The 27,828-nt window shown below is 48.9% G+C and overlaps 3 protein-coding genes across 3 annotated transcripts in view; 1 reads left to right on the top strand and 2 right to left on the bottom strand.

The window, feature by feature from the left end:
• The window catches only part of Zmat5 (zinc finger matrin-type 5), a 39,261-nt gene extending 38,407 nt beyond the window's left edge, over nt 1-854 (bottom strand). The window contains exon 1 of the mRNA XM_032916273.1: nt 763-854. The gene's annotated coding sequence lies outside the window, so the exon portion shown is untranslated. The remainder of the gene's footprint in view (nt 1-762) is intronic.
• A 289-nt stretch (nt 855-1,143) lies between these two features.
• Nucleotides 1,144-3,411, top strand: LOC116912279 (cytochrome b-c1 complex subunit 9). The gene is made up of 2 exons (XM_032916275.1): nt 1,144-1,334; nt 3,156-3,411. Exons 1-2 carry the CDS (start codon nt 1,185-1,187, stop codon nt 3,198-3,200), a joined length of 195 nt encoding a protein of 64 aa, XP_032772166.1. The 5' UTR covers nt 1,144-1,184; the 3' UTR covers nt 3,201-3,411.
• Nucleotides 3,412-21,230: 17,819 nt separating this feature from the next.
• Ascc2 (activating signal cointegrator 1 complex subunit 2) overlaps nt 21,231-27,828 on the bottom strand; it is a 44,983-nt gene continuing 38,385 nt past the window's right edge. The window contains exons 16-20 of the mRNA XM_032916108.1: nt 27,234-27,327; nt 27,027-27,148; nt 26,463-26,562; nt 25,200-25,279; nt 21,231-24,015 (exon numbers count right to left, since the gene is read on the bottom strand). Coding sequence (XP_032771999.1) covers nt 23,844-24,015; nt 25,200-25,279; nt 26,463-26,562; nt 27,027-27,148; nt 27,234-27,327 — 568 coding nt within the window. The 3' untranslated portion in view covers nt 21,231-23,843. The remainder of the gene's footprint in view (nt 24,016-25,199; nt 25,280-26,462; nt 26,563-27,026; nt 27,149-27,233; nt 27,328-27,828) is intronic.

The following is a 27,828-nucleotide window of genomic DNA, read 5'->3' as shown; positions in this document are numbered from 1 at the left end:
TGTAAATTAGACCTTGTTACATCCCATCTTAAAACCCTACAGTGACTCCCTAGTGCAATTAGGAAAAAATAAACAACTCCACACCAGGGGTTCAAGGCCAGACTAGAGATGAATTCAGGCCACCAATTCATTAGAGGTCACTCTACACTTTCTCAAGCACCCCAGGAGTGCAGCTCTAAAGCGATGCACAAACATTATCCTGTTTACCTTGCTATAATATATCCAGACCTCCATTAAGCCGCTACTCAGGTTTAAAGAGCAACCAACCTATCCAGGCATTTGAGTTTTCTCTTTTACAAAGTACTAGTTTCCAGAAATGCTGGGCTTCCCCATCGCCCACGCACCACAGCCAGAGTGCTCCACGAGAGCTGGGACCTATCATCTACTGAGGACCATCTCAAGAAGCAGAGGGGATCCCTAGAAAATTATTTGTAGGGTGCCTTTTACAACCCGCCACCGAAGCCAGAATTCTTGGCTTCAAAGCCTATGCTCTGGGGAACAGGAAGCAAGGGCAAAGCCACTCTTCCCCCTGAGGCATGGCTTCAGAGTTCTAACTCCAGGACACCTCCAAGCCTACACCTGGAGTAAGCTCACAGATTAGGCAGAGAGGCGGGATGAGGCCACAGAAACTAAGGTCACCTCGCCTCTCTAGCTACTCCCCATGCTAGAAAATGCTGATAGCGCAGACTTAAAATGAAGAGCCTGTTCTTCTGAATGGGAAAAGAGCCTAAAGCTTGGACGCTGACGTCTGGCCAAAGATACCTGGTTCCGCGGCTAGACAGCTCCGGGCTCCTCCTCTTGTGTCCTCGTGTCGCGCTCTGCTCGCTGGGATTCGTAGTCCTTCCTAAGGTACCGAGAAAGCGGAATGCTAAGGCAAGACAGCGCTGGGGAAGATGGGTAAGCCAAGGGGCTTTCGGGAGTTGTAGTTCAAAATAGTCAAACACAGTAAACGGTTGAGGAGAAAAACTGGAAAATAAGTCTTATCAAACTTTAGCTGTCTGGAATATGGACATTGTAATAATCTGTTATCTTGTGCACATTGTCAGTTTCTTTAATGGTTCAAAACGTCGACTCTGAGATACCGAGAAACTACAATTCCTATAAAGCAGTGCGCGTTGAAACTTTTGGAGTGAGAAGTTGGTCGCTACGCAGGCGCAGTGGCGCCAGTTCGTCAGCGAGGCAACATGGCGTCGCCGACGTTCACTTCGCGTTTGTACTCCTTGCTGTTCCGCAGGACTTCCACCTTCGCCCTCACCATCGCAGTGAGCGCCCTGTTCTTCGAGCGCGCCTTCGATCAGGGTGCAGACGCGGTCTACGATTACATCAACGAGGGGGTGAGGGCCTGGGCCATCCTGACCTTGGGCCCGCCTGAAGGGTGACTGGGAGGGAGGTAGGACGGAACAAGTCTTACCAGGACTGGGGTGAACTATGCTCGTTGATACATTTAGTTCGCTTGACTTGTGTAAGCCCTAAGTCTCACATTGACCCCTCATTGCAGGGATTGGGAGTACTGGTATGTCCTGTCACACAGTTCCACATATTCATTTGCAAAAGCTAACTAACTCCTGAGACATCAGAGGGCTTACGGGTCTGAACCACTGCATAAGTCGGTGTTGAGTTGCCGCCCTTGATAATTTCAAGAGTGGATTTCAGCAGGACAGTCGTTAAAAGTAGATCTCCGTAGACTATGTGGCTGACCTCTTACAATTGATGTTTCAGTTCCCAAGGCTACCCATGCTCTCACTTTGGGTTAAAAGTGGAGGCTATGAAATCTCAAACCGTTGCTGGCAATACTGGAACTTTCCACTTAACCGTGGTATTGAGTAAAGATCATAGTAGATCTTGGGATACAAATGAAGTGCTACCAGTCATACTTGCTGATAGCACTGAAAGATAGCATTTGCTGCATGTCTTAGGAGAACATGGGAATATAAAATAGGAAATGGCCAGCCCTCTTTGACGTAACTGTTCCAGATTCTGTGCATGCCATGAGATTGTGATTGTATTGGGAAAGGCATGTTATTGATGGCCAGCATGTTCATCCACTGCTTTCCTTTTCTTAGTTTCTTGAGACAGGGTTTCTCTGTGTAGCCCTTGCTGTTCTGGAGCTAGATTGGTAGACCAGGCTTGGCCTGGGGCTCACCCTCCTGCCTCTCTTAAGTGAGCATTGGGATTAAAGGCCTGCACCACCACCGACCAGCTCTTCCACTGAGTTTCCTTCTTTCTTACCTTCCTTCCTTTCTTAGCTTTTTTTATTTGTTTTTGAATTTTATCGTTTTAATTTTATACGTGTGTGTTTTATCTGCATGTACATCTGTGCACCACGTGTGCCTGGTGCCCAGGAAGGTCAGAAAAGAGTGGTCGATCTCCTGGAACTGGAGTTACAGATAGTTTTGAGCCATCATATGAATGCTAGGAACTGAACCCAGGTCCTCTGGGAGAGCAATCAGAGTGTTCTTAACCACTGAGCCATCTCTCCAGCCCCCTCAGGGCTCTGACCTACCCAGAAAGGGTCTGCCTACTAGTTGCCATATTTCTTCTGGTGGGGGCAGCTTCCTTACAAAATGAAAGTGTTGCCCCTCTGATCTTTTACAAGCATTTCCTGGGATCAGAAGTTGTCTTAAGTACATTGTCAGAATTCACCCATTTTCCTGTGCTTCTTGGAATGAGGACTATAGCCAATTTAGTCTGAAGAAATAAAAAGTGACTCAATGTGAAATTTTGGGGAGCCTAGGCATTTTCAAGGTGCTTTTTTTTTTTTTTTTTTTTATTTAGTGATTTTGGGACCATTCTTTCAATCTACTTTAATTTCTTGTAAAAGTGCTGGTTCCCTTCCCACTTAACATGGTAATGGAGTGTGAGTGGTTTCTTACGCTGCTTTTTTTGTTTTGGTTTGGATATTGGTTTTTCAGTCAGGGTTTCTCTCTCTAGTCCTGGCTGTCTTAGGACTCACTCTGTAGATCAGGCCTCATTCAGAGACCCACCTGTCTCTGCCACCCAAATGCTGGGATCAAAAGTGTGCTCCACCACCGTCCACACAGCTACCTTTTTTAATCGGTCAGACACTGATTTCTTGGTATTCTCTTTGGAGAGCAAGAGTGGTTGTGGAGTGTGAGGGCAAAGGTTAACAGTGAACTCCTGTGTTTCTAATGCAGAAACTGTGGAAACACATAAAGCACAAGTACGAGAAACAGGAGTAACTCCCTGCGTCTTCCGTCCAGAAGGGACAGGCACCTGTCAGCTGTCAGCCTGGAGCTGGGGCCTCAGCCTGAGGATGAACCTCAAGTTACTCTCATGAACCACCAGTGCGTTGGCAAGCAGTGGCTCCACCGTGCAAACAGACTCTACCTTGTGCTGTGTTTGAAGTGCATTTGACTATGGCTGTCAACAAATAAATGTAAATTGTTCATGCGACCTGCTTTTGCACTGGGTACTTTCTTAACTTCCTGATCTCTGCTTGGTAGTTGAGTCAGTGCAAACGCCTGAAGACTCCACCATTTGGAATTTTCCATTAATGTCTCAAGAATCCTCATTTCAGTACATCAGCCTAAATATAAGTTCTCTTTAAACTAATAGTTCCAGTCTTTTGTTTTTATATATGGGTGTTGTGGTGCCCAAGGAAGCATTAGATTTCCTGCACCTGGAGATACAGATGGTTGTGAGCTGCATGTAGGTGCTGAGACTTGAACCCAGGTCTTCTAGGAGAGCAGCCAGTGTTCTTAATCGATGAGCCATCTCTTCAGTCCCCTCCATTCTTCTTCTTTTTTTTTTTTTTTTGGTTCTTTTTTTTCAGAGCTGGGGACCCGAACCCAGGGCCTTGCGCTTCCCTAGGCAAGTGCTCTACCACTGAGCTAAATCCCCAACCCCAATTCTTAAATCACAAAGATTATTCTCTTAGCCATGGGGACAAACTTTACTCTGGGAGCCTTGACTCAATTCCTTTCTCGGGCTGAAGTCTTATCTTCTACCTTTTAATTTGCTGAGTGACTTTTGGTAATCTCCATGTCTCTGGGCTACAACCTCTTGTAGAAATGTCAGTTTATGAGTGTGAATTTAAACCAAACCCAGCAGTTCTTAGCCATGTGTACCAAGGGCCACACCCAGCCCTGCTGGACCTGAGTCGCCTCATCTGTAAGATAGAGTTAATAAGGATGATGATCTCTTTATTGCACAGAGGGCTCTGTGACTTTGAAAAGCTGCTCCAGAAGAGGCATAGTGGTTAAGAGCACTTGCTCTTAATGGGATCTGAAACCACGTACCATCCTGGGTGGGTCACAGCTGCCAGCTACAGAGGATTACACTCACTCCCCTTTGACCTCCATGGGCACCGTTCATTTTCAGGCATATGCACATATATAGTAAATTGTCCTGGGAGGGGTTGGGGATTTAGCTCAGTGGTAGAGCGCTTGCCTAGGAAGTGCAAGGCCCTGGGTTCAGTCCCCAGCTCCGAAAAAAAGAACAAAAAAAAAAAAAAAATTGTCCTGGGAAAGTAAATGACTCACCTACATGCAGTTAGTTTCCTAGAACCTCCTAAGAGTTAGAGCTAGATAATCTAGAACCTTCTCCGAAGGATGATTCAGACCAGGAAATCCATGCAGAGACGGGAGAGACCCTAGAAATCATCTAGTTTGCCTACTTGTGCATCCGTAGTCAGGGCCTGTCAGGCAGGCAGTCTTTAAGCCCAACATTCAGGAGGCAGAGGCAGGTAGATCTCTAGGAGTTGAGGCCAGCCTGGTCTGGAGCTTGCTCTAGGACAATCAAACTATGCAAACTTGTCTCAAAAATAAATAAGGGCTCAGAGCAAGTGACATTCTGTTAATCATCTTGCCAACACTTGAACTGAATGAAGCGGAGGTCAGTTAGACTTAGGAATAATTTCAAAGTGTAATTTGAGGCAGGAGGATTAAAACTTTGAGTCCACACTGAGATTACAAGTGTTTCTTGTGAACAAGCGTTTGTTTATCACTCTCATTTATTCCTTGTGAAACACTAGGCTGGGCTCCAACTCTGTGGTCTTACCTTCTGAGTGCTACCAGTCTATGCATGCATCACCATGCCCAGTGGAAATCAGTTTCTTGCCTCCTGGGGTTGACAAGGGTAAAAAAAGTAAGAGCATCTGAGGCAGGCGAGCACAGGGAATGGCTCTGAAACCTGGCGCTCCACTTAGCTTGGGTTATATAAAAATAATGCTTCTAGCACCATGTTGCCATTCTTGGGCCCCCAACTGCATGAGGATGCATACATACATACATACATACATACATACATACATACATACATACATCTTAAACTGGAAAGAAATTAGTCCCCTTGGTTACCCCTTATGACGCCTGGTTTCTACTCAAACACATCCTGTGGAACATTCTAAAACCAAGGGAAGTGGGCTGGGCTGGCCTACATGCTTTGGAGTACATGCACGTAAAGCACACTGGGCTCCATTTAACATGGTAGAGATTCCTCACTTGGGGCAGCAACATGCAAGGCAAACTATCTAGAATCTCCTATCTTATGTCTGCACAACTGGATATGCTTTGATTAAAATCAGATGCATAATAGAAAACTTATAATCTATCAATCAAAACAGAGCCACCCTCGGGGTTGGGGATTTAGCTCAGTGGTAGAGCACTTGCCTAGCAAGCGCAAGGCCCTGGGTTCTGTCCCCAGCTCGAAAAAAAAAAAAAAAAAAAAAAAAAAAGAGCCACCCTCAATGCACCCCTTTGCAATCATCTCTTCCTCTTAAACCCATATAAGGAAGCCTCAGTCTGGGCTCTTACGTACACTTGTTCACGTAGCCTGTTATTCCGTAGCTCCCCCTGTTCCTTCTATGGCTTTACTTTTGCATTGTCTCCTGGCTACTTTGCAACATCTGTGAACCCTTATTTCAATTTCTAGAACAAAAGAACCTGGAGCCCCTGGCCCAGTCCTTACAGATGAGTAATAGCCACTACAACTACCACCACACCACACACACACACACACACACACACACACACACACACACACACACACACACACACACACACACACACACACACACACACATCATTGGAACATTGGGATTAAAAAAGAAGAAAAAGTAGATCACTCAATGACTAACTGTACTCACCTCGCTTTTCCTTTCGCTTGTTTCCCTACAATGCGGAGGTCTTGGACCTGCTAGAAGGACTCTACCACTGAACGACATCACTGGCCCTCAAGAATGGTTAATTAAAGAAAATTCAGGGATGGGATGCAGCTGGGCCTTAGAACGAATGCTTAGCAGTTCATGTGCAAGGCCCTATGTGCCATTCTTAAGCACTGAATAAAAGAGGAGAAATCAGTGTAGACCTGTAGACATTACAAAGATTGGGGTGTGTTTTAGTTACTCTTCTGTTGCTGTGTTAAAACGTTCTTGGAGTTTAGAGAGTTGACCCAACTGTTAAGAGGTTTGGCTGCCCTTCCAGGGGAACCCTGGTTCAATTTCCATCATCCATATTGTTACTGTGTAATTCCAGTTCCACTGGATCTGAGCCCTCCTCTGCCCTGTGTGGGTACTGCACACACATAGTGCACAGACACACATGTGGGAACACCACCAGTACACATATAATAAAAATCAATAAAGCTAAGAAAAAGTAAACATTGACCAAAAGCAGCCTGGAGAGGAACGATGTATTTGGCTTATACTTCTAAGTCACAGCCCATGGCTGCAAGAAGTAAGGCAGGAGCTCAAGCAGAAACTACAGAAGAACACGGCTAGCGTTCAGACTTATGCTCAGCTAACTTTCTTTTTCTTGAGACAGGATCTCTCTCTATAGCCTTAGCAGGCCTGGAGCTCTCTCTGAACACCTGGCTAGTCTTGAATTCACAGAGATCCACCTGCCTTTGCCTCCCATGTGCCACCACTGCCTGGCACATCGAGTTTTCTTATACAGCCTTCATAGGGATGATACTACCCACGGTGGGCAATACAGCCTGCATAGGGATGATACTACCCAAGGTGGGCAATACAGCCTACATAGGGATGATACTACCCAAGGTGGGCAGTACAGCCTACATAGGGATGATACTGCCTACAATGGGCATACAGCCTGCATAGGGATGATACTACCCAAGGTGGGCAGTACAGCCTACATAGGGATGATACTACCCAAGGTGGGCAGTACAGCCTACATAGGGATGATACTACCCAAGGTGGGCAGTACAGCCTACATAGGGATGATACTGCCTACAATGGGCATACAGCCTGCATAGGGATGATACTACCCAAGGTGGGCAGTACAGCCTACAGAGGGATGATACTACCCAAGGTGGGCAGTACAGCCTGCACAGGGATGATTAATTCCTCATAGACTTGACTGCATGAAGACTAACCAGCAAAGGGTGTGTGCCGATGAAGGAAGATTAAATGGGGGAGGGGAAGCAGGCTATAATTTAGTTCAGTTTGACTCCTATATCTTAAAGCTATACATCAATGCAAGCAGAGATGGCACAGTGGGATATTCAAACAAGCGGTAAGCTCTGAGTGGGACTTTTGGGTCACGTCACAGATTCCTTTACCACTACAAGGGGACAAAAGACAAACCCTGTGTTCTTTACCACTTACCTGTTCAAAAGCATACTCTCAACAGCTGTGTCATCAAGCATCAGAGGCTGGAATGTTCCCAGACCTGGAGCCCCTTAGGAACACACCAGGTAAAATTAGTGGGGTTTGAGATGGCTACGTTTACGGCAAGGACAGGAGGAGCTGTTGCCAAACAAAAGCCTTATGCAATAGGACTCCCCCGCAGAATCCCAGATGCCAGGCAATCTGCCAGAGCAAAGCCCAGCATTCATTCTTAGTTGACTTCAAAATCATTAATTTTGGAGGTCACCCAGCGAGCAGGACATTATTAGCTGCCCAGGGGCTTCCCTGCAGATCACACCTCTGACGTTTGGGTTATACAGTTGCCTACATTACACCACAGAAGCTTGCAGGCTGCCCCTGCTAAAAAGTCGACACTCCACTGGAGCCTACAGACATCTGATGCGTGGCTGGAGCAGGATAAGAGGCTGGGCAGCGTGGCCTTCAGACGTCGTTATCCTTTGCCGTCTTGATCTTTGGTCAGATTCTGCCTCACATTATGTGGAGACAGGCTTGGTGTAGCGGCATACATCTGTGATCCCAACTCTGAGAAGACTGACTGGAGGATCCCTGGAGCTTGCTGGTCCCCAAGGCCGGCCAAATCAGTGACTGCTGGGTACAGTGTCAGACTCTGTCTCAAAATGAAAAGTGGAGAATGATTGAAGAAAAATACCCTGCATCTACATGGGACCTACACACACACACACACACACACACACAATACACACACACGCACACACACGCACAATACACACACACGCACACACACATACTACACACAATACACACGCACACAATACACACGCAACACACACACGCAACACACACACAATACACACACACAATACACACACACAACACACACACAATACACACACACAATACACACACCATATATGCACACATACCACACACATACTGTACACAAACACATATACTACACATACACCACACACACTGCACACACACCACACATGCACAACACATTATACACACATACACCACACACATCATATATACATACCACAGACACTACACACATACAATACACACACACCATATATGCACACATACCACACACATATTGTACACAAACACATATGCTACACATACACCACACACACTGCACACACACACCACACATGCACAACACATTATACACACACACCACACACACATACCACACACATCATATACACATACCACAGACAGTACACACCAGACTGCACACAAACTACACACATCATACACACATGTACCACACTACACCATACACATACACACACCACACACACATACTACACACGCACTACAAACATACTATGCAGACATTACATACACTATACCACATATCATACGTAACACACACACACACACACACACACACACACACACAGAGCAGGGGGAATATGGGAATAGTGCATACTTGTAATTTTAGTTCTTAGGAGGCTGAGGCAGTAACATTCCAATCAAACTGGCCTGCACACTAAGACCCTGGACATAGGAGAGAGAGAGAGAGAGAGAGAGAGAGAGAGAGAGAGAGAGAGAGCGCACTATGCTATCTGGGAAGCTGAGGCAGGAGGATTGCTTGAACCCAGCTAGGTATCAGAAAGCTACATACATGAAATTCTAGAAGGTCTCTGTGAAAAAACAGCTTCGGGCAAGCAGACACTCCTCCCTGGTTCCCGGTGTCCTATGCAGACACACCTCCCACCTGGGGCTTGTGGTGCACCTGAAGTCTTGGCTACTAGGGAGTCTGTGGCAGGAGAATCGGTTGAGTCCGGAAGTTCAAGGGCAGCCTAGGCAGCTAGAGATCCCATCTCAAAAAACAAACATAAAGATCCCATCTCAAAAAAACAAGCACAAAGCAAAAAAAAAAAAAAAGTCCATTAAATAACCAATAAGCCAGACACACACACACACACACACACACACACACACACACACACAAATCCTGATGGGCTGAAAATGTAGCACACTTGTGTAATACACATGAGACTTTGGGTTTCATCTTCAGCACAACAGACTAACAGACTTAATGAGCATCTTAATCAGCCATCTTTTCAGTTAGGACATACTGCTCTGTGTGTGTGTGTGTGTGTGTGTGTGTGTGTGTGTGTGTGTGTACATGCACATATGTATGAGTGTGTGTACACATGCACATGTTTTCTGTGTGCATGGAGGTCAGAGGTCACCTCAGGTGTCTTTAATTACTCTTCACTTATTTTTTTTTAATTCTTAAAGCTTTTGTTTGTTTTGTTTTGACACGGGGTCTTTCTGTGTAGCCTTGGGTGGCTGGAACTGATTATGTAGACCAGGCTGGCCTCAAACTTATAAAGGTCTGCATCCTCGATGCTGGGATTAAAGTGTAGGCATACATTATTTGCAACCTACTTTTTGTAAGGGTTCAACCTCTCCTCTAGCCCACCACCCAGCAGAGGTAGCAGAAGAGAAACGTTAGTAGGATGTGGGGGAAGTGAACCTGCTCAGTAATAGTTCTTAGGGGGCGAGCTCGATCTTCCTGGGCAGCAGTTCAGTCCCGTAGCAAACACCAAACAGCAAACTCAGCAGCCGCAGCCCAGTCCTCTAGGCAGGCAGAGCCCAGGCACGAACCTGCAGCTGTGGTTCAATCCTGAAGGAACCGTTAGGCTCGCTGCCAACCACCTGAGGCCAGGCGTCAGAAGAGGCAAGCGGCTGCAGGAACCTCACAGGCAGTTCTTGGTCGAGTTTCTTCTCTCAGTGGTGGCATCGTCACAACGTGAGCTCAACAACGTAAGCTCAATGTAAGAATGTAAGGCGAACCGATACATTCGCGTCTCGGTGAAGAAGAGCGAGGTGGAGCAAACCAAACCAGTGCTCAGTGCTCGTCTCCCACTGTCTGTGGGGTCACATTTATACTCCTTCATCAAGGGTCCTCTCCTGTGTTTGCTCTATCAAAACATCCTTTCACCTGTGTGCCCCAGCGAAGCATCATTTGACATAACCAACTTTCCAAAGAAACCAGAGGTCTCCACTTCATTAAAGGGGATCTTGCTTTTTACAGAGTAGTGGGGATCCATGCAAACACTACCGACCGTCTTCCAAGGCCTGTGCGTCTTCCCGAATGAATGCCCTTTTCTGTTTGGCACCATCCTAGATCCTCAGCACACAGTAGGGACAAGACATGCCCCTGCTCTCTTGAAGTAGGGAGGAATTTACGTAAGAGTTTTTATTTTATTTTTTAATGCTTTGTTTGTGGGTGTTTGTTTGTTTATTTATTTATGGCTGTGGCTCTCCTGAAATTCATTATATAGACCAGGCCGGCCTGGAACTCACAGAGCTCCCCCTGCCTCTGCTTCCTGAGAGCTGGGATTAAAGCCGTGTGCCACCATGGCCAGCCTTAGGTATGAAGAAAATACAGTTGAGCCACAGTGTTGTCACATTGCCTTCAAGAGGCGAGGTGAGAGCTTGAGGTCAACATAGTCTCCATAGTAAGACCCTGTTTCAACAAATGGTTAACTAGACAAATAAACGCAATAAAACAGGTCCCGTCAGGGTGATGGGGGTTTGAAAACCGCACTGTGGTCAGGGAAGGTCATAGGAATGATGTCAGAGCTGAGATATGGGGGAAATCTTGGCCAAGAAAAGATAGAAAACACCAGAACCTCAGGAATAAGGAGGGCACTTGCAAGGCCCCGTGGTGGGCACAAGCTTGGCCCAGTGACCAAGTCAAAGAAAGGAGTTTAGAACTCATTTTTAAAAGAAAAGGAAGGGCTGGAGAAATGGCTCAGCGGTTAAGAGCACCGACTGCTCTTCCAGAGGTCATGAGTTCAATCCCCAGCAACCACATGGTGGCTCACAACCATCCGTAATGGGATCTGATGCCCTCTTCTGGTGTATCTGAAGACAGCTGCAGTGTACTTGTATATGATAAATAAATAAATCTTAAAAAAAAAAAAAAAAAAAAAAAGGAAGCCTGAAGGGTTTTGCCTCCTTCTTTCCCTCCCTCCTACCTCCCTTCTTCCTCCCTTCCTCCCTCCTCCTTCCCATTCTCTCTTCCTTCCTCTCTCCTTTCTTCCTTCCTATCCCTTTTCCTTTTTGAAACAAGGTGTTACTGTGTACCAGCCCAGGCTGGCTTGAACCTTACTATGTTACCCAGAGTTGCTTTACTTGTGGCAATCCTTCTGTCTCAGCCTACCAAACACTGGGTTACAGGTGTGAGCCATTGTCTTGTCAGTGAGGCTCCAGGAAGGGACCTGATTAGGGCAGTGAGGGACTGAAGAAAAGAAGAGAAAGTTAGGATGGGGGTCTGAGCTCTCGGCAGGAGTGCAGGGCACAAGAGTGCAGCCCGTTTATTATATAGTTGTATATATATATGTATATATGTATATATGTGTATATATACATATATATATGTATGTATATATGTATATATGTATGTATATATGTATATATGTGTATATATATATGTTTATATTCGACAGAGAGGCGGGGTTACAGCTGAACAAGGAGGGAGTTATCACATGTAGATAAACAAAGAGGCAGGGTTTATGGTGTAGAGCTGACCAAGAAGACAGGTTCTGCTGACCTTAGTAGGTGCGGTCTCTGTAGGGGAGTGGTCTTCAGGCTACTGGCGGATGTTTCTGCGTGCACTGTCAACATTCACACTTGGACCTGAGGAAGACTCTGCCCTCTCCTGAGCCAAGCCTGGGAAGACCTCCATGGCTTCCTCCATGGCTGAGGCTCTGGGGTCGTTGACATGGCTACATGCATGTCAACAACACGTTCACCCGGGGCTTCACATGCTCAGGGCTGTCTCTGTTCTACACAAGCCACCTCACCTGGCCCTGAGGGTTCCTGTTTAGGAATTCTTTATGGACCATTTCCTCTGAGCCAGATATTCACATGAGAGCTTTACAATGTCACTGGCATTTAATGTGTTCCAGTGCCCTGAACAGCTCTAAAGCATAACGAATACGGATGGTTCTGAGTTAACCTTCAAACTGGCTTCCTGCTGGCTGTGTGGCCATCAGCCAGTTGCTTACCTTCTCTGAGCGGCTTTCCATATCTGTGAAACGGCACAATGATACGGTTCCATGGACTATGATCCTGGCTATGTGGGCAAGATAGCTGTATACAGGCAGCTTCCTCAGCAGACTGATGCAGTCAGGCAGGCGGGGGCTGCCCAGGAGCAGGCCAGTTGTCAGCCTCTTAGGCCCGCAGACCTAGTGCATCTTGAATTCACTACTGGGAGACAGGCACAGGGTGCTCCCTACTCACTGTCTGAGTCCAGGAGGGTCCAGGAAACAGGATCCGTGCTGGGACCTTGGTGCAGTTTTATTAAGCAGTGTCCCTGGGAAGGGAGCCCAGCAGTGGAAAGGAAGAATTATGGGCAGAAGTCAGGCCAAAACACGGATGGAGAACTGGGCCTACAGGCACATGCTTTTGATCTCAGCTACTCCAGGGGTTAAAGCAAATAGTTCAAATTAGAGGCCAGCCTAAGGTATATTAAGTTCAAGGCTGGCCTGGGCAATTTAAGAAGAGCATCTCGAGGTTAAAAGCTAGAGGTCATGGTAGGATGTAGCGATGCACGCCTTAGATCCCAGCACTTGGGTGTCAGAGGCAGGCAGATCTCTGTGAGTTCAGGTCCAGGCTGGTCTACATAGTGAATCCCAGAACAACCAGAGCTACATAGTGAAACCCTGTCTAAAAAACAAAATACAAAAAGGAAAAAGAAAACAACAACAACCAACAAAACAAAACAAACAAAAAAGATGCCAGGGGGGCTGGGGATTTAGCTCAGTGGTAGAGCGCTTACTTAGGAAGCTTAAGGCCCTGGGTTGGTCCCCAGCTCAAAAAAAAAGAACCAAAAAAAAAAAAAAAAAAAAAAAAAAAGATGCCAGGGGTGCAGCTCTGTGCTTGCCTAACATATGACGCCCCTGGGTTTGATCACCTGAACCACATAAAACCCTTTGAGCATGCAGTTGGATGACATTCGACCCTGTCTTGGAAAATAAAAAAGCAAAGGCTGGAGCCGGCAGGAAGAGTGGTGCACACCCATGTGTTAACATGGGAGGCAGAGGCAGGCAGATCTCTGTGTTTTCGGACAGCCTGGTCTACAGAGTGAGTTCCGGGACAGCCAGGTCTACACAGAGAAACCCTGTCTTAATAAACAAACTTACGGGCTGGAGAGATGGCTCAGCGGTTAAGAGCACCCGACTACTCTTCCAGAGGTCCTGAGTTCAATTCCCAGCAAACACATGGTGGCTCACAACCATCTGTAAAAAGAGATCCGATGCCCTCTTCTGGTGTATCTGAAGACAGCTACAGTGTACTTATATATAATAAATGAATAAATCAAAAAAAAAATAAAAAAAATAAACAAACTTACACATGCTAGAGAACACGCTACTCTTGTAAAAGACTGGATTTCCTTCCCAGGACCACATCAGTTGGCTCATAATTTACTTCCAGCGCTAGAGAATCCAACACCCGTGACACCTACACTCATGCTCACATACACCCTCACTATACACATAAGCTAAAAAAAAAAATAAGTCTTTTTAAGAGGCTTAGGGGGCTGGAGAGGTGGCTCAGTGGTTTAGAATTCTGACTCCTCTTCCAGAGGTCCTGAGTTCAATTCCCAGCAACCACATGGTGGCTCACAACCATCTGTGATGAGATCCGATGCCCTCTTCCGGTGTGTTTGAAGACAGCGACAGTGCATTCACATACATAAAATAAATAAATATATCTTAAAAAAAATTAGGACTGGGTTGGGGATTTGGCTCAGTGGTAGAGCGCTTGCCTAGGAAGCGCAAGGCCCTGGGTTCGGTCCCCAGCTCCGAAAAAAAGAACCAAAAAAAAAAAAAAAAATTAGGACTAACCCAAGTGTACACTGTAGCAGGCAGTCAGACTAAGGCAGCCTGTGGTGGGGTGAGCGGCCACTGCACTCCAAGTGAGAAGGGAAAGTGTTCACAGACAGAAGAGACAGCTTTAACCGTGTGTTCAGTGTGATCCTATTTTTGTAGAACACCAAGGCATATATTCCTCATTTTAAACTAAAAACTAAAAACTGCTCCAAGAACTCCAGAGCCAACTGCGATTCTTTCCATACGGGGTGATTCTCTCTGCTGAGTTGTGGGAACAATACTGAGCATGTCATTGCCTTTGTAGTAAGCGTGGGAAGCCATGGAAGTGATTTAAAAGAAATAGAGTCCATCCCTGGCACGAAGCCAGCCCTTCCCAAAACAAGGAACAAGGGTTACCCTACAAATGAGCTTCCAGTCTTCTGAGGACGGTCGGAAATCAATGCGTCGTAAGTGTCTGAGTGATGGGCAAAGTTGGGTTGGAATACAAATTCTACGGATGAGTCGCAGTCGGAGGAAGCCGCTTGAGTGATGAACATGCTGTATGGGGGAACTACTAGGATAATTTCACACACAGAGACAGACAGACACATAGACACACACAGACAGACAGACAGACACACACAGACACACAGACACAGACACAGACACACATGCAGACACGGACAGACACACAGACACACACACAGACACACATGTAGACACACACACACAGAAACACACAGACACACACACAGACACACAGACACACACACAGACACACATGTAGACACACACACACAGAAACACACAGACACACACACAGACACACAGACACACACACAGACACACAGACACACATGTGCGCGCACACACGCACAGAAACGCTGGCTTCTTTGGTCTCACCATGGCCAGGCTTTGGGCAGCTATTGGAAATCACGTTTGGAGAAAGACAGCGCTAAGTCAGTGAAGCTCAGAGAGGCTCTCTGTCAGAGTGACATGGTTAGCAGAGGTGAGAGGCAGGCAGTTGGCTGCAGAGGGAAGTTCATGTCTATCATTCTTTCTTCCCTCCCTCCCTCCCCCTCCCTCCCTCCCTCCCTCCCTCCCTCCCTCCCTCCCTCCTTCCTTCCTTCCTTCCTTCCTTCCTTCCTTCCTTCCTTCCTTCCTTCCTTCCTTCCTTCCTTCCTTCCTTTTCTTCCTGACAGGGTTCCTGGCTGTCCTGGAACTTGCTCTGTAGACTCAGAGATCCGCCTGCCTTTGCTTCTCCAGTGTTGTGACTAAAGGCATGCGCCACCACTGCCCAGCTTCATAGCTACTATTCTAAGCCCTGGAAAACTCATTTTTCTCTTTTCATTGGGGCCTTGGCCTGCTACGGTTGAATTTATACACGGATTGAATGCCAAGGGCAGATGCCAGCTGGCTCCAAGGGCAAAGCAATGATGGTGAGTAGACAGTGCTGGCTAGGAGCCGCTCAGCTGGTAGCCCGCGCTGTCAGCCTTCCTGCTGTTTCCTGTCCTCGCGTTGTTTCCAGACTCTTGCAAAGAATCTGCTCAGACTGTTCTGGACCCTTACATCCTTGTGATTGATATTCCCTGGTCAACTCTTGAGCTCAAATACTTTCCGAGGCTGCCCACTGCCTGCAAGATTCCTACTCTTTAGCGTGTGTAGATCCAGGCTTCCTCGAACCTGTCTTGGGAACCCGTAAACCCTTGCTGAGCTGAGCAGCCTGGGCCTGGTCATAGGTTATGGGAACAGGGAGTGGCTGAATTAAGATCCCTGAAGACCAGAGAATTGGCTTAGCAGGTACGAGCGCTGGCCACACAAACCTGTGATTCAAATTCAATCTCAGAAGTCACGTACAAAGCTAGATGTAGGGGACTAGAGGAGATACAGCTCAGCCATTGGAAGCACTAGCTATTCTTCTCCAGAAGACCCAAGTTCAAGTCCCACCTCATAACCCAGCTCATAACCATCTATCACTCCAATCCCAGGGGATCCGATGCTCTCTTCTGGTCTCTTTGGGGACCAGCATGTATGATGTGGTGCACAGACATACATACAGCCAAAAATTCACATACATAAAAGTAAAGAAAAAAGACGGATGTGGTGAACCCCGAGTGTGGTAACAGCACTCGTACAGCAAGGTGGAAGAAGGGACAGGAGAGGCAGGCGGCCTGAAGCCAGCCAGCCTGGAGAACTCTCCAAGGCAGAGGCAAGAAGAAAGACCCCACCTCAGTAGGGGAGAAAACCAACCTGTAGGCATAATGTGCGTTCATTGTAAGGTTATCCTTGTGCTATTAAATGCTGACTTCTGTACCCTCAAATCTTGTTTCAATCCAGACACAGCACTGTAATACGTATATCAAGAATCTCCAGTCTCAGGTTTATGTAAACAATTCTTACCATTTATTCTCTGCCTTGAGGTAAATGCTGATCACCCAATGGCTGGGCAGAAGAGAGAATAGGTGGGACATCTGCCGGCCAGGGGAAGGGGAGAGAGAGAGAGAGAGAGAGAGAGAGAGAGAGAGAGAGAGAGAGAGAGAGAGAGAGAGAGAGAGAGAGAGAGAGAGGGAGAGAGAGAGAGAGAGGTGAGAGGTGTGAGGTGTGAGGGAGGGAGATTCAGATGTGATGAATCTGAGGATGAGAGGGTCCAGGAAGACACCATGCGAATAAACATCTGAAGGCCGAGAGTCTGATCAATAATACCAAGTCTCATGATTCAAGGCTGGGAGGCAGCCAGATTAGCAAAGGGTGGTTTCAGATCATTTAGCTGCTCAGCTATTGAGGTGTTAGCTTGAAATAAATCTTGGTTTCTCTGTGTGATTATTGGGGACTAGCATGAGAAATATAGCTGCTGAATTAATTCACTGCTTACACTTATATTAAAAATAATTCATTTTATACCTACTCTTGAAAGTTGTCCTCTGATCTTCACATAAGCATGTTCGTATGTGTATACAAGTGTGCGCGCGTGCGCACACACACACACACACACACACACACACGTTCCAAAAACAAAAACCAAACCCTAGCCTTTCTAGTCTCCATCTGGGAGACCTGGCAGACGGCTTCCCTTTTGAGGCCTGTTTCCTCTCACGTGGGAGGTGGAACCTTAAGGACTGCATTGCCCCTCCCACAGTGGTAGGGCAGCGATGCCACAGTGTTTATGGTGTGCCTAGCACAGGCCTACCAGGTTGGCCTCTTCGCTATATTGTAATAGCCAAGAAATTAACAGACACAGGATGGAGAGACGGCTTAGCCATTAAGAACTCTTACTGCTCTTGCGGAGGACGCAGCCACACGGTGCGTCACAAACATCTGTAACTCCAGTTCCAAGGGATGCAACGTCCTCTCTTGGCCTCTGTGGGTACCAGGTATACGTGGGGTGCACAGACACACATGCAAGCAGAAACACTTATAAAAAAGTCCAAACAGATTTAAAAAAAATTAAACGGGGGCTCCTTGCCAAGTCTCCAGGGAGCAGCATGAATTAGCATATTCGATCCACTGGGTGAGGGCCGAGAGCTGTGGGGACTATGCAGCTGAATCCTCTAAGTGTCTCCTGTGTGCTGTGACCTTGGAGGCCTGATCATGTTCTCTTGATCGTCGCCTGTGTTACCTGGCAATCTTGCATCTCCAACACTAGGTAAACCTCAGGCATTCCTGGGCAGCCCTCATCTTACCCTGAGCAACTGAATCCCCTTCACTTCCCTGTCCTTGGTGTCTGCACAGATCCGGCTCCTTCTTGGGCAGGCCTCCAGCGGCAGTGGCCGAGACCAGCCAGCCTCTGGCAGCGATTCCATGTGATGTCTGATTGCTTAATGAAACCTTCCTTTCCAACTGGGCCTTCCTAGGAGACCCCCTCCCTCCAGGCTGTGGTAAAGTGGAAACTGTAAAACTGTATCCTGCCCAGCTTCCCGCTTTCCCCTTCCTCTGGCCCTCTGTTCACAGAATGATTTTGATTATAAATTGAATCAGCATTAGAACAGTATTTAGAATCAAGGAGGTAACGAACCCCCCTAACCCATGTTAAGCAAATACTTTTGATTTCCCATCTCAGGTGCCAACTAGAGAGAAACAGGAAGCTCAGGGGTTGCGGGTATAGACTTTGGAGGCTGACTCACCCCTCTGAATTCTGCCTTGGCCACTTTGCATCCTTAAGGAGAGGATTGGGCTGCTGCTGTGGCTACTTGAATTTGCTGTGTAAATGAGGCTGGCCTCGAACTCACAGAGATCTAACAGTCTGTCTCCTAAGTGCTGGGACTAAAGGTGTGTGCCATCACCCCTGGCCTATTGCTTCTACTTGGGCGCTGGGGACCAGAACTCAGGTTTTATGTTTAGGCAGCATCCACCTTACCAGCGAGTCCACCTCTCCACCTCTTGGCCCCCGGCCTTCAGTCCACTGCCCTTTTGACCTCCCCCACGCCCATCCTCCTTTGTAGACGCATTAGCATTAAAAAGAACAGGTATGAGCAGGCCTGAGAATCCGAGTAAAAGAACCAGTGAAACCGAGTGAAAGAAGCAAGTGAACCAGAATGTGAGAGGGGAACAGGACTGAGCCTGTGCGTAAACGTTAAAAAGACCATGCTGGAGTCGTCAGGAATCAGGGTTCAGCAACCAGGAGGCTCCTTTTGTGTTTGGCTCTTGTTATGGAGGGGTGGGGGTGGGGAGCCATAATTACCTCCTTGGAATGGCAGAACACTTTAACGGACGTGTCACAGTGATGGGTGGTGAGTGTCTTGTAGCTGGGAAAAATTGGTGTCATAACGTCCTTTTTTGGAAAACCAGAACTTAGTGCCTGTCATTTTAGTCATTCTGACCACAGCAAGTAAACGGATGGAAATTGTCTGGGAGAGCCCCACAGAAATTCAACTCAAATCCTCACAACTTGCAAGGGGTGCAGGGGAAGACACGGGGTCTGCTGGGGGTTTAATAAGCTGAGGGCTTACCTGGGTAAAACCCTCTCACTCGGTGGTGGTAGAGAATTTTTTCTGTGTGATATGAAGGCAAAACTCTCCTGGCTGTTTTGGGGACTTATCGCTCCCTCACATCCTGCTCATAACACAGGTAAGCAGAAGGTCCTGTCACCTGCACCAATCTTTTTTTTTTTTCGGAGCTGGGGACCGAACCCAGGGCCTTGCGCTTGCTAGGCAAGCGCCCTACCGCTGAGCTAAATCCCCAACCCCTGCACCAATCTTTAAAAAAACACCGTGTAGGTATTTTGCCTGCATGTATGTCTGTGCACATGCACCCCACATATGCAGTGCACATCGGAGGCCAGAGAGGGCTTCTGAGCCTCGAGACTGGAGTTGCAGAGCCCCACCACAGGGGCATCAGAGATTGAACCAGGGTCCTTTAGAACAGCCAGCGCTTTTGACTGCCAAGCTATTGCTCCGGTCCCAGAATCAACTTTTCAACCTGGGTCAGGGCTGCAGAGCTGCAGCGACCACCATTGGCTTCTGCCAGGACCCTCTTGTTGCTATGTATCCAAGAGTCTTGGTAAGAGGGGAGGTCAGGGCTGGCTTAGCAGCTGGTTACGGATCCCAGCCCACCCTTCCTCCCATGGGTCCCTGGAACCCTGGCTCCTTCTAGAAAGTTAAAGGAGGGGTTGTTCCAGCCTACCTTGTTTACCCGAGCCTCTTCTTCCTCTTCAGTGCTCTCCTGCAGCCTGACTCCTCTCTGTATCCCCCACCACTGTGAGCCAAGCTGTGCTGAGCCCCATGGTCTCAGGTGACTCTTGCTGCTGCGCAAGACACAGCCTTGGCTTCTCCAGTCTTTCTGCTCTTAGCTCTTTCTGCTTCTCCAACATATTTCACTTAATGTCCAATGTGCCCTTTGTACTGTGACATCCAGGAGCGCAGAGGTGGGCCTTATGCACACATGCTGACACTAAGAGGGGCATGCTCTAACAGACGTGCTTGTCTCCACTCTTGGCTTCTCCGTAGTGGATGGATGTTGGCTATTTGGGGCTGGTCCCTGGGACAGGCTGAGCTTGTGGTCAGAGCTCTCCCAGGCTTCAGTGCCATTCAGACTCTGATCAGGACACAACAACCTTTTCTCCTTCTAAGGAGAGGTTTCATGCCTACAATCCTAGCATGCAGGAGGCTGAGGCAGGAGGATCTTAAATTTGATCCTGTCTCCCAAGACAACATAAGGACCTGGAGAGATGGTCGGAGGTTAGGAATGCGCACTGCTCTTGCAGATGACCCAGATCCATCTGCCAGCACCCACGTCAGGGAGCTCATAATGGCATTTAACTCCAGTCCAGGGGATCCAGCTTCCTCTGGTCTGCACAGGCACCTGCACACATGTGGTACATATAAACTCACACACACACACACAACTAAAGAAAGGTTTTAAAAAGTTCTTGAAAGCATTTTCAGTAGGCTGAACAGTAGACTAGACAAACGTCTTGGAAGTGTAGACAGAGCAGAGAGGGAGGGGGAGGGATGAGGCTGGGAGGGGAAAGGGGAAAGGAAGAGGGAGAGAGGGGGAGGGAGAGGGTAACCCAGTTCTAGCTCTGTGGGACTGTATCCCATGTTCTTGGGAATTCCAGCAGCCTAGTGTGTCCAAGCACCCTGTGATGTAAGTACTAGCCTGTCTTCCTTGATTGCAGTGGGGAGAGATAGTATGGCACGTGGCTTGAAGAGTCAGGCTTCAGGAGCCACCCCTGGGACTGATCCTAACTGTGGTCTCGCACTATATGACCTTGGGCCTCTCTACCTCAGTCTTCTCACCTGGTTTGACACTGCAAGATTACAGCAAGGACTGCAGGGAAACACACAGGAAACTGGCGCGAGTGAGACTCCAGAAACCTGTTTATTGCCAACAGCAGGGACCATGGTCCTCCCACCACCATCACGCATGCAGTTCCTGCCACACTTGGTCTGTGTGCAAAAAGGAGCTTTAACGTTCTCACAAACAAGGCCTTACACTACGTTCACGCATTCTGCCTCTAGGTTTGTTCTTCAGAGAGATTTGGTTTCTCTTTATTTACAGACAGGGTCTCATACAGCTTGGGCTATCCTTGAACTGTCTTTACCTCCCAAGAAATAAGTGTGTGCCACCACGTCTAACTCTGGTTTTGTTTCTCGGCACTGTTACTGAATCTGACCTCCTGGTAGGGCAGTGACATGCAGGCTTGGGCCAACTGTTTCCTCCTGCAGCCTCAGCTGGGGCATCATTACAAGGACATGCATCCACTACTAAGACACCATGGGCAGACTGCCTGCTCTGCCCCTCTCTACAGGCTCTTAGGTCTCTTATAATCCATTTCCGGTTCTGTCTCACTGGAGCACAAAAGCTCTGGTGGCTGACCATTCATAGACGTGGTATGATGACACTTGGGTCTGGTATCCTTTTAGAGGTACAAGATTTTAAGTTTCCTCAGGGCCAAGAGTGGTGGTGCATGCCTTTAATCCCAGCAGAGGCAGGTGGATCTCTGTGAGTTGGAGGCTAAGCTAGTCTACAAAATCCAGGACAGCCAGGGCTATGACACAGAGAAACCCTTCTCAAAAAAATAAATAAATAAAAAAGTTTCTCCAGAAACATCTATGACTGTCACATTTTCTGTAGGGCACAGAAAAGGCACTTGGAAAATACCCGCATAGGCTGGCAGGGGTGTGGGTCTAGGGACCAAATGGTTCACCCATCCAAAACTCTTGGGCTGCTAATCTTAAATTTGGAATCCCTTGGGGACTTCCTTTATGTAAATAGTCCAGGGACAAACCTAAGCCTTGTGCATATCAGGCAAGTGTTCTCCTACTGAGCAACAGCCTCAGAATTCATCCTTCAGGACTTCACCAACGCTGAGGCTGAAGGAACGGGATAACGGGAAAGCTCGCACTGGTTCGCCTGAAAGGGTGTCCTGGAGGGATGAAAGACACAGCAGCGGCTCCTCAGGGGCAGTATGTTTGCTCTGGCCCAGTGTGCAAGGAAACAGGAGACGGCGAAGTCCTTTCAGCCAGACTGCTCCTGGGAAACATGGGTGTCCTCTGGGTGGCTGAAGGATCAGACAGCCCAGAGCAGATGTGGCTGCTCCAAGGAAGAGCAGCAGGCAAGGCAGACGCAGGCCAGGAGCTCCCAAGCCCACTTGCCTTGCATCAGACACTGCAGCTTGGTCTGAGTTTAGTCAGGGAGAAGAGACAGGACTGTGCCACTGGTAAGTGCGTCTAGGAGGAAACAGTTTTCCTGCTGTCTGTCAGTATGGCTAACTGCCAGATCTCAGCTAATTCAGCAGCCCTAGGGCAGGATCCATCCCACCCTGTACCTGCTCTGTATCTCAAATGCTCCCAGAGGCCAGCCAGGCACGGAGGGATGGCATTTGGTTCCACTTGCGCAGGCTGGCCTAATAAAACAATCCATCAAGTACCTGTCTGCCTGCTGGCCCTAACTACAAGCAAATCAATGTCCCTGGCGTCTAAAAGATCTGTTGGTAAGATTCCAGGCCCTGCTGGATCAGGATCAGCCCAGCAAGGACCCCACTGTCAATCCCCTGCACAGCAGTTAAGCCCAGGAGACCTGTTAGCTGATTCCCACTGCAGAGTGGGCCACACGAGGAAAGGGCTCTGGAAGCCAGCCTAGTCCTCGCTTCAACAGGGTTTGGCAGCAATACCTTCACTTTCTAGCGGCTTGCAGTCTCTACATTGGGAGGGTGGTGGCTAATAGTACATTTATAACTATGACACTCTGAAGCTGGCCAAGTGTCCTTGTGCCAGTTGTGACATGGGGGTTGACATAATCTACATGGATCTAGAGCCTATACTGCCAGGGGTCGACAGCTTCTAAGACCTGCTCTGTCACTTCCTTCCTGTGGCCTAAAAACACTCTCAGCTCCCACATCCCACTCCCCTCATGTGTCCTGTAACTGACAAGAGTAGCTACCCCCTGAGGAGGAGGCACAGGAGGTAACAACAGAAGGGACGTCAGGCCTCACACTGGCCACTTCCTTCACAGGCACAGAGGTCACACACACAGCAAGGAAGAACAGCAGTAGGAGGTGACCCAAGCGGGCCAGCATAGAAAGTCAACAGAGCACGGGACACTGCCTTCTTGTCTTTTAGGTGTTGGTGTCCCGGAGGAAGGACAGAGGGAGAAGGCTGGAGCATGTCACGGAGCACTGTTGGAAGGTCAGAAACTTTATTCATGGGCCTTTCGTTGCTTCTGAATATACAGGTCTCCTGCCGTCCGGGACCTCTGGAGGTGGTGCCTTGCTGCCCGAGATGAGAGACACTTTGGTTCTGCAGCCCCATCCTTCCCACCAGCACAGCTGGGAGAGAGCCTGCTCGATGGCACTAGGTTCCCGCCAAGGGATAAGGCACTGTGTGTTTGACAAGAAGGCGCTCACGGCTGGCTGGTAGGTGAGGTGTGATGGTGGTCTTGAGGGGCCTCCCTGGTCCAGGCAGCTTGTGGCCTCAGGATGGGATCATGCCTTTGTTTCTCTTTCGGTCAGCCATGGTTCTACGGCTGTGGTTGGCTCTGGCTGCCTTGTTGGCCTCTTTCTTCCTGCGCTCCTGGGTTGTTTCTCGGCTTTGCCCATGGCCCCGGGGGCCACCTGCCACTGCAGTGGAGTTCTCAGGTCGATACCTAAGGGAGTAACGTCCATGATGGAGAGAGATCTGCTGGAAGAGGCTCTGACTGGAAGACCCCATAGCCCATGCCCACGGCTTCCACTGAGGACACACCCTGGCCAGTCTAGATAGGAAGGGAAACAGAACCCAGGCCCAAGCCTGATTTTCTCCTGAGCCTCACCTCCAGATGGGCTGAATGGTAGGTTCCTTCCCTCTGTCACACAGACACCCCCCACCCTGCGCCCCAAATAGGCAGTGCTCATATTTTATGTGTCAGGTCCTAACTTAGTGGTCCCCAATGGCCACATGTGCTTACAGAGCTGACCGAGGGTCAGTCTCTGGGGTCTGCTCAGTGCATTACTGTCAAGGGGCTGAATGGAAGAAGTCAGAATAGCTTTGCTCTCTGACCTACAACCTGTGACTCCCTGTGACCTTCAGAATGAAATCAAACGTCTCTTGGGGAGATCTCACCTATACCCAGAGCCTAGGTTGCATTTACCCTTGGCCCATTTGGCCAGTTTCTCCATTAAGAAAAAGAGGGAGTCTGAAAGTCGTGTCGGGGGCCCTGATAAAGACCCTCTCGACAGACTTGTGCTTCCTGGGGCTTAGCTCAGTGCCCAGGGTCTACCATGACGCTATGGCACTAAGGTGTGCTATGCGCCTGCTCCTATGAGATAGCCGTGCATGCACTCCAATGCCGAGGGACAGACAGACTCACACTGTCTGTCAGCACTGATCATGAGTGGTAAATGTGAAGCTGACCCACCTGGGCTCAGCCCTTTACTTCCTTGTTTTTGGCCAGGCGCTCACCACGTGCCCTCTGACCCAGAGACACATTTGCCTTTGCCATGTGCATACTGGGATGGATCACAGCTCACATTGAGCACACACTGTGATCTGGGCTGTATTCATGTGCGACATTACCCACACTGGTTTTGAAATCCTGGTATCAAATGATTCTCGTTTCAGCCCGCGTGGCTGAGACTACAGGCACATACTTCATCTTTAGGTCCCCTTAATGCTGTGTGACCTTTGCTAAGTTATTTATTGTCTCCGGGCCAGCAGGGAGGATGATACTGTATTAATAGTTACTTCCTAGAACCAGATGGTAGCTAAGGAACTACCCCAAATGGCCCATGGTTTCCCGCATGGCTCTCCTGATGGGTCTCCTCCAGGTGAATTAGCCCCTCCAATGCTTACCCTTTCCTGGCGAGGAAGGCTATACGCCTAGCTTCAGCCCTTTCCCTCAGCACTGCAGGATCCTGAATGAAATGGTCTGGCTGTGGAAGGAAGAGAAGACAGCATTTCAGGAAAGGGAAGAGCGTCCCTTCCCCTAGGCTGTGTGGGGCCATGCCGGAAGGGATCCTGATGTGCCCACAGGGAGTATGGACTGCAACAGGGTAGGCACTTGGGATGGAGCTGGTCACCATCTGAAGCTTCCTTTAAGGAAGGAGCTGGAGGGATGTGGGGTAGGCTGTTGGGGTGAGAGGCCCTCAGGGGGTACAACATGGGAGTGCGGTGTTGGCTGAGAGGCTAACGGGAAAGGACACAAAGGGCCAGGAAGCCAAGTGAGGCCCTTGGAGGCATGCTTGTCCCGAGACTCCGGGAGGTCAGGCCTCACTCTGGTGCCACAGCAGGGGCTGTGAGAGAGCTGCTCTAGAGCTCTCTATGCCCAGAGTCCACGTTGAGGGCCTGTACAGGGGAAAGCTGGGACCTCAGGAAACCAGCAGGCTCTGACAGAGAACGTATCTTAAAAACAGACAACAACAAAAACTTCCAAAGGACTAGAACTAGTGACGTGGAAAGATGGTGGCGTCATATTAACTATGGATTAAGCCCAGGGTGGGCAAAGAGGAGGTGTGGCAGTAGAGGGCTCCCGGTGGCAGGGCGTGCTCTTCTCAACAGTCAGGCCACTTCCCGCCAGGCCCTCTACACAGCCAGGTAAACATCCCAGTTTGTTCCCTGTTGGGCTGCTAAGGACTGCAGAGTGCTTGGCTACTGCCTCAGCTGGAGCAAGATCACTTCATCTGTTCTCTATGTTGAGTTTCAAGTTAAGATTGCAGCAGCAGAAAAAGTTTAGCTGCTAAAACTGATTTTTCAGACCCACAGGATCTAGCTGGTTCCAGAGCCTCAGGCCTCTAAACCAAGTCTTTTCTGATTTTTAAGAACTGCCATCTGGGCCCCACAGCCAATAGCTGCCTTCCTTTTCCTAGACTGTGTAACACCTAATGAGCTCAGCTGCTCACGGACCCAGGCTCTAATTTGTCCCCTGAGAGACCCCTGGGCAGTGGAGGTGAGATCAAAGCCAGCAGCTCTCCAAATGGTCTGTACTTAAAAGGACCCTCCCCAAACCAGCAGTTGTGTTAGGGCTCCAGGGTCAGAAGCAGAGAGAAGGGAGGCCCAGAGCTTCTAATTTGCCCTTCAGACTGCCCTTCTTTTATCTGCCATCTGCCTAGGACATACCTTGGGGGCCTCCTCTTCAACCTCGTCCTCTTCATCACACTCCTCCTCCTGCCCTTCCACAGGCATTTTGGTTCTCAGCACCTGAGGGATGGTGAAGGGCCTGAGGGTTGGAAAAGAGAGAAAGATCAAAGACTGAGTCTACTTGGAGAGTAGCCTCCTGCCTCAGGGAGAAGGCTGGGGAGGCCCTGCTTGGGAAGCTAGGGACCCCACAGGGCTTTTCGAGCCCTCTTTAGTTCCCAGATTCTTCAAAGAAAGGTCCCATAGCCTGCTGTGGAGAGGACAGGGGGCTGAGCCTGAGCCCTAGGGATCTCCAGTCTGCGTTCATCAGGAAGTCCTGCTTTGATCTGCAAAAGGGGAATCTCTACAAGATTCTGCTGAGGAAAATGTTCTGTGCTTCCTAAAGAACTTGCAAAATGACTTGCCGAGACCAAATAAACGCTTCCTGATTCAGTGTGGGCTGAGTTGAAGGAGCGGGAGCTGGGGGTGGCGGTGGGGTTGGGCAGCCCGCTGGGCTTGGGTCCTGGCCATCTTTGCCCTTCCCGGGTAGTCCGCCTTACAGCTCACCTGCGGCTGATGAGCTCGTCATCAGAGTCGGCATCGTTGGCGCCCACCTGGTTGCCATCGTATGTGTCATCATACTCGTCCTCATAGTCATCAGCCTGGTATTCTCCTGGCTGCAGTGGGACCTACAACAGCACACTTGTGGGTCAGAGAAGCAGGGCGGACGGCTGGATTTCCCACACCCAGCAGAGGCCCAGGCTGGGAGCCTACCTCCTCCACTACCACACTGTACTTCTGGTAGCGCTGCCACTGTGCCACCACAGCCTGCTTGTCATTCACCAGGCTCCTCACGGTCTCCTCCTTCCTGGAGCCAAGGACAGCAGGGAGAGAGGGAGGACACCATCAGGTCAGGAAGACTGTGGCAGGCAAAAGGCCCAGAGAGAGGCTGGGTTCTCTTTGTTGTACCTTGGGTCACGCTGAGGCTACAACAGTTTTGTACTAGGCCCAGGAAAGACCCACGGTGTCTTGGGCAAGGCAAGAGGGGTCTGTCTTCTTCCTCTCACCCCCTTCACTATGGCAGCTCCTAAATCTTGTTCTACAGTGCAGCTTCCGAGAGCACCGTGGGAGGAGGAAAGTCTGGTAGTCCAACCGCCATACGTGAGGACAGATGGGTGCAGTGAAGGGGGAGGGGACACACCCGGCTCACACTGAAGGGTACATCAGTGTCAGCAGGGTCTCAGGTCTCTTGACCATGGCTTTGCAAACCTGTAGAGAAACTTGGCTTGTCAGCCACATACACGGGCCTGTGGAATGTGGTTTTAGCCCTGCAGGGGAAAATCAATTAGAGATGCCAAGCAAGAAATTC

This window comes from Rattus rattus, chromosome 11 (genome assembly GCF_011064425.1).
Source record: "Rattus rattus isolate New Zealand chromosome 11, Rrattus_CSIRO_v1, whole genome shotgun sequence".
Lineage (NCBI taxonomy): Eukaryota > Metazoa > Chordata > Mammalia > Rodentia > Muridae > Rattus > Rattus rattus.
This window is presented reverse-complemented; position numbering and strand designations above follow the sequence as displayed.